The sequence below is a fragment of the Megalobrama amblycephala genome, linkage group LG24 (genome assembly GCF_018812025.1).
Source record: "Megalobrama amblycephala isolate DHTTF-2021 linkage group LG24, ASM1881202v1, whole genome shotgun sequence".
Classification (NCBI taxonomy): domain Eukaryota; kingdom Metazoa; phylum Chordata; class Actinopteri; order Cypriniformes; family Xenocyprididae; genus Megalobrama; species Megalobrama amblycephala.
In genome coordinates, this window is record NC_063067.1 from 34,671,744 (window position 1) to 34,678,882 (window position 7,139).

General features: G+C 39.0%; 1 protein-coding gene across 1 annotated transcript; it reads right to left on the bottom strand.

Annotated features, from left to right (window-relative positions):
• Positions 1-316: 316 nt before the first annotated feature.
• pofut1 (protein O-fucosyltransferase 1) lies at positions 317-5,205 on the bottom strand. Its single transcript, XM_048178695.1, has 7 exons — positions 4,990-5,205; positions 4,766-4,887; positions 4,194-4,376; positions 3,519-3,631; positions 1,782-1,974; positions 1,259-1,501; positions 317-1,177 (listed from the first exon to the last, which is right to left on the bottom strand). The coding sequence occupies exons 1-7, from the start codon at positions 5,126-5,128 to the stop codon at positions 983-985; spliced, it is 1,188 nt and encodes a 395-aa protein (XP_048034652.1). The 5' UTR covers positions 5,129-5,205; the 3' UTR covers positions 317-982.
• Between the last annotated feature and the right edge of the window lie 1,934 nt (positions 5,206-7,139).

The window sequence follows — 7,139 nt, forward strand, 5'->3', positions numbered from 1 at the left end:
CACAGATTTGTTGCAATAACAATAAATCTACATTATTGTTCAAAAGTTTGGGGTCAGTAAGGTTTGTTGTTGTTGAAAGAAATTAATAGAAATTTACTTGAGCTAAAAGACTTCTTTCAAAAACATTTAAAAAATTGTACCAACCCTGAACTTTTGAACAGTAGTGTAGTAACCATTGCATTTGAGTGGAAACTATGGTATTTGATTTATTTGTTTTTGTAAAAATTGTAAACCAATACTGATGTAAACTTGTTGTAAAAAGAAAGAAAGCCTTTTTTAAATAATCATAAACCAAAGGACATAAATGCACACAGAATACTGCTTGTTTTATTTTTTATTGATAAAGTAATTTGAGGAATGTCTTCTGAAGTCATACAAAATTACTAACAATTACAAACAAATTAAAACACTTAAAAAACACTTGTCATTTGGTTTCACACCGACTTTCAATAAATGTCAACCTGCATTACTGTAAGACAGCAGAAAATCTGTATGACATGCATTCAATGTTATGTTTATACAGTGATGCATTCCTATATTCGTTTTCAGAAATCACTTCATCATCTGATGACTCTGGAGGCCTTCAACTGAAAAGTGCACTTTCACACTGCTTACACCTGACTGATTCTGACTAGTCTCTCTGCCACAGGAGTCAGTTTCCATCCTTAAATTATCTACACAGATAATCCAGTACAAATATGTAATTGATATGCAATGACAAATACTCACATTTCCTTCTAGAAGAAATATGGAGCCAAATGTTGTGGAGCATTTGGTTCTGGTTTGGCTGCTCACAGTTAAGATAGTAGTGCAAAATGGGAGATATGCAGTGTCCAGAGAAATTAATAATAATTTGGTCTCCCTTCATTTAAGTACTTGAAGCATTTATCCAAATTTTCTTGTTCAAAAACTAAACAGACACCTGAAACATGCGAAACATCATCCAGTCTTCACAGTTACAAAAACGTAACCTTTTATTTCATTAGAGTTCTTCTTTTCTTTTCCTTTTTCCTGGGTAGTCCATGCCAAAGAAGGATGAAGGTTTCCCGTGAACATCTCTCTCCCTTTTAACAAACGCTGAGAAGGACGAAACGCAGTTGCCGATGAAGTGATCGGCCTGGCCGAGGATATACAGGTCGACCTGAGCAGTGTCCGGCTGCAAGCTCACGACCTTCACCTGCACAGAGTGTGTCAACACTATTATACTCCGTTAACTAAATCACGTTCACGCATTTGTCATGTTAATGTGAAAGCTCACCTTGCCCTTGAAGAGTTTCTGAATCTCTGCGGTGTGCGATTCCGAGTCGGTGGCTACGTACACTGACTGAGCTCCGGTGTTCTTCACCCAGAGCTTCACGGCACGGCGGATCTCGGACAGATCCGGTAAACACATGGTCATGGTCAGCGGCAGGGCGGTTTGACGGTCGTATCCCACACACTGAGGAGACGCCATGAAGTGAGGCCCAGTATCACCCGTCTTCAGAAGCTTGCAGGCGTTTTGCTGTGAGGAACGGTAAAAAGAATATAGTTAAGAGGATATGATGTGCATCATCTGATTCAGACGGGTGTTGTCAAAAGTACAGACTTCGATACCAAGTCAGTACTGAAATTTTAAAAATGTTGAGTGGATTTGTAAACACCTGATTGGCCATTGTGTTCACGAGCTAAACATGTATGTCTGTGATTGGCTACAACACACGGATTGAATTTGAAAGCGGGAGCCTGTCTGTTCTAGAAGCTTCCAGCTGAAAAACCTCCTCTCATTCAGACACAGAGCTTACCCAATCAGAGCCAATCCTCAGATGGATGCCCACATAGGGTCTGTTTAGCAGGGTGTTGATATGGCCTTCTCCCTCCTGCACCAGTTTGTCTGACCACACCACATACTGCTGCAGTCCAGTGTGCTCCTCCAGGACAGGGAACTGCGCTGGGGCTCCTGGAAGAGCGAGAACGGGATGCTCTGATGGAGGAAACCTGAAGAGAAACACAGAGTTTGAGAGGTGGAGGGAGCATGAGTGCAGGCATTTTGATTTATTCAAGTGTTTCAGCTTATAGGGTTAGTTCACCCAAAAATAAAATTCTGTCATTAATTACTCACCCTCATGTCGTTCCACACCTGTAAGACCTTCATTCATCTTCAGAACACAAATTAAGATATTTTTGATGAAATCTGATGGCTCAGCGAGGCCTGCATTGAAGGATTACTTCACTTTCAAATTAATTTTCCTGATAATTTACTCTCCTCCATGTCATCTAAGATGTTCATGTCTTTCTTTCTTCAGTGGAAAAGAAATGAAGGTTTTTGATGAAAACATTCCAGGATTTTTCTCCATATAGTGGACTTCAATGGAGCCCAAACGGTTGAAGGTCAAAATGTCAGTTTCAGTGCAGCTTCAAAGAGCTTTAAATGATACCAGACGAGGAATAAGAGTCTTATCTAGAGAAACCATCGGCCATTTTCTAAAAAAACACAACTGTATATGCTTTATAAACACAAATGTTTGCTGTGCAAGTGCTTCCACTTTCCGTATTCTTCAAAACGCTTACGCTGAATGTCCTACACCTTCCGTATTCTACTTATGGAACAAACGCAGCACCAGTTCAATTTTTTTCCCGTAAGTGCACTGAAACTGTAATTTTGACCTTCAACCGTTTGGAGGCCACTGAAGTCCACTATAAGGAGAAAAATCCTTTTCATCAAAAACCTTCATTTCTTTTCCACTGAAGAAAGAAAGACATGAACATCTTGGATGACATCGGGGTGAGTAAATTATCAGGAAAATTAATTTGAAAGTGGACTAATCCTTTAACACTTTCAGAAAGCTACTAAAGACATATTTAAAACAGATCACGTGACTACAGTGGTTCAATCTTAATGTTATGAAGTGACGAGAATACTTTTTGTGTGTCAAAAAAACAAAATGACAATTTTATTCAACAATATCTAGTGATGGGTGATTTCAAAACACTGCTTCATGAAGCTTCAAATCTTTTGTTTTGAATCAGTGGTTCAGAGAGTGAATCAAACTGCCAAAGTCACGCCCTCCAGTGGTGAACCATTGAAATTTCGAAACACTTATGACGTAACGAAGCCTCATTAACTGAAATCACGTGACTTTGGCAGTTTGATTTACGCTCTGAACCACTGATTCAAAACAAAAGATTTGAAGCTTCATGAAGCAGTGTTTTGAAATCGCCCATCACTAGATATTGTTGAATAAAGTCATTATTTTGTTTTTTTTGGCTCACAAAAAGTATTCTCGTCGCTTCTTAACATTAAGGTTGAACCACTGTAGTCACATGACTGTTTTAAATATGTCTTTAGTAGCTTTCTGGGCATTGAAAGTGTTAATTATCTTGCTGTCAATGCAGGCCTCGCTGAACCATCGGATTTCATCAAAAATATCTTAATCTGTGTTCTGAAGATGAACGAAGGTCTTACAGGTGTGGAACGACATGAGGGTGAGTAATTAATGACAGAATTTTCATTTTTGGGTGAACTAACCCTTTAATCTTACCTCTTTATCCAGTGTGGCTGGTAGTAGGAACTGAATGAAAGACCTCCAAAAAGAATGGAACGGTCAAAGTCGACTCCAATATGGTCCCAGAACGGACCAAAAGGATTTCCATCCTGCATCAGAATCAACAGGCTGCGTTACAATTACATGTCATGAAAATAGTGCAGTATGAATCTGCTAATCTACTAAAAATCCAGTAGATGGCAGTGTTTCCATAGCATGTGCCATCATTGATCAGCCTTAAAGGGACAGTTCACCCAAAAATGAAAATTATGTCATCATTTACTCTCCCTCATGTTGTTCCACACCTGTCTTTGTTCTGCTGAACACAAAAGAAGATATTTGGAAGAATGTTTGGAACCAAGCTGATATACTATGGTAGTCATTGGGGGGCGAGAACATTCTTCCAAATATCTTCCTTTGTGTTCAGCAGAACAAAGACAGGTGTGAACAACATGAGGGATAATAAATGATGCCAGAATTTTCATTTTTGGGTGAACTAACCCTATTTTCTCTCATTTCACATTGTGAAAGTCCAGCAAAAAGATAGAAATGAAGGAAGTGTCAAAGCCAGAGCAATAAATCCAACAATATCACATGTCTGCAGTGTGAAGTGCATAAACTCACAGTATTCTGAACTGTAATTGCACTTTAAAGAACAAACAGCCGCATTACCTTCATCGGACAGCTCTTTTTGTCCAGGCTCCTCTGAGCGGACGACTCGAAGCAGTAGGCGACTCTCTGACCGCGGGGCCAGTGCTCAGGAGCCAAGTGCTCCATGAAGTCCTCCAGACTCACCACACGGTGGTACTGCTTCACCGGCTCCAGCTGGAAATACTCATTGTAAGGGACGTGCACCTGTCAGAGACGCAGGAGCATACCGTACATTATCAATAACTTGTGCTTTCCCCATTAGATCTATTAGAGTGAGGAGCTTCATCAGCCACTGCTCCTGAAGCTGGTGTTGCTCCGAGATGACCTCATGTACAGGCCAATGATCAGTGTTGTTATTGTTCTCGTTAATTGAAATAAAATATTAATATTAGCATAAAATAAAACTTTATTAAAATGAAAACTGAATATATAAAAAAATAAAACAGTAATAAATTATACTAACATCGGTTTGAACCAGATAATGACCAACTTTGCACCAGCTATAAACCAGCAACTGTGTCCCAAAACCCCAGCAGCTCCAGCTCATGTGTGCACAGGATCATGCTCATGTGAAATGTGAAAAGAGTGTTTACGTTTTGGAAAGGGGGCGCGTGATGGCGGTACACGATCCACGGCGGGACCGCGAGAGTTCGGTTCAGCATTTTAGCAAAAGCCAGTGATCCAAGAAAATGATCCACTTGGTTTCCAAAGCGACCTAAAGAAGCGCACACAGAGACGTGTTTATCACTCAGCACACACACACACACACACACACACACACACACACACACACACACACACACACACTCATCTTTACCCATGCACGGGCAGTACAGAATGTATCCGCTCTCGTCCCACGTCACGCCCGCAGCGCCGCTCACTGAGTTCAGGGAAATGAGTGTTACATGCAGAAATGTTACAATGAAAACTTTCAGCTGCTTTGGTCTCGCCGCCATCGCTGATCATTCGCTATCCCACAATGCACTGCGAAGGTAAGGTTAACCCTTCACATCCCGGTGAATTTTGACACAAGAGTCACACTTTTCAATACATGCACGTTTCTGGTGTTTCTGGTAAACTATCTAGCCTGTTAATAAAAATGTACATATCTAATGATTTTAGCACGTTTATTTGTGGAAAAAATGTTTACTGTGCAGCTGTACAGAGATATGGTACCATATAAATCATTTAAATATTTAATCCAGTTTATTGGAATTGTGATAAATGTTACATTGAGAGTATAAATGATACATCTGCGGAACTAGGCAATAATGAACCACAGATTTACAGATATATAAATGCAATTTTATGGAGTCAAATTAATGCCTTAAAGTTTTGCACAAAAATAAAGTTTTGCAAAACACAAAAAAGAATTGAGCAATAAAAAAATGTTTTGCAAACAAAAATAAAGAATTGCAAAGGAAAAATAAAGTATTGAGCGGGAAAAAAAAAGTTTTGCAAACAAAAATAATAAATTGCAAAATAAAATAAAGTAGTGCAAAAATAAAAAATATAATCAATTACAAAAATCAATGACAGCTGTAATCCTATTTTATCTTTGCCACATATTTTTCATGCTCAAACCTACTAAATCATTTGCAACGCTCATTTTATTCTGCGTTTCAGTCAAGCGTGCGCTCACGATACCGGTTTTCCTTTGCGCTGCGCTTTTCTGCGCGGATCTCTTTATGGCACTGGTTTGACGTGGGGGTGGAGTCAAGAAACGGGGCACGAAATGCATTGGAGGGGAACGTAATCGGCGACAGGTGAAATAATTCTTTGACATGGTTAAAAATAATGAATGGTTTGTTTTTGTTGGTTTGTTTAGCATATGTTGTCGCCGATTACGACCCCCTCCAATGCGTTTCTTATAGTAATATGACCCGTTGCGCTCTGTCTCACTGCCTGTATCCAGTTTTGTGTCCTTAAACATTCGTTTTTTGGAGTCGACAGCTTATAAAAACTTATTTCTGGGTTTTTTAGCTTGTTAGCTGTACACCTTGTCACACAGCAGCTTTTAGGCATTGTTCTGTTTTTTGTAATGAGTCAGAAAAGACAAGGAGGCAGCCTCACGCAATACAAAGGGTCCGTGTACGTTTTGATAGTTTGTTTTCCAATTTGAAATGAAATACGCAGAAACGAGAAAACGGTCGTTTCCCGTTTTTTCGTTTGTTAAAAAAAACGGAAAAACGAGATTTTGACTCGATTTTCTTTTTTTTCGGGTCACGGATAGAAAACGGAAACACGACTTCAAAACTCGTTTTCCACATGTGGGCGGTCATTACACGCCCCTTTCAGCCGATTGGTCTATCAAATCTGAGCCAATGACGTCATCTTCAGTTCGTTCAACAAAATAATAGTCCTCAGTAGATGTCATCAATCGGCTTTCTTCTGTGCAACCTAACGCGTATATCACAGAAATATGTTTGCACAGATAAAAAAAAAGTTTAAAAAACCTACAGTAAATTTAATTAATTCTGTTTTTAAGCTGTCATTGTGTTTTTAAAATGTAAAATGTAAATGCCTCTACATCTGTTGTTACCAAGCGCATGACATCCTTTGGGCTACTACCACCGATCATAGGCTATACATAATGATAGACTATTCTCTATTATAGATCAGTGGCTACTGCACTCATTTTTTTTTTCTTATTTTAATGTTTTGTTTACATTTTATACATTTAAATTCAATCATTTAGCAGACGCATTCCTTGCAGTAGACTATGCAGTCATATTAGAAAATAGGCACTAGGTGGCAACACCTAATAACGGTATCACCATCGGGGGGCTTTTTAGTTTTCCTTAGCTTATAAATGGCCATACAGATTTTATCTCTTAAATTAAACACTTTTATGAACACAGTGAACATTATTATATGTCACAGTTTACTTGCTATCCTCACTTTTTCTGTCTTTCCTTCGCTTTTGAATGAATTAGCTATAAATGGCCCTGAACATTTTACTTTCAA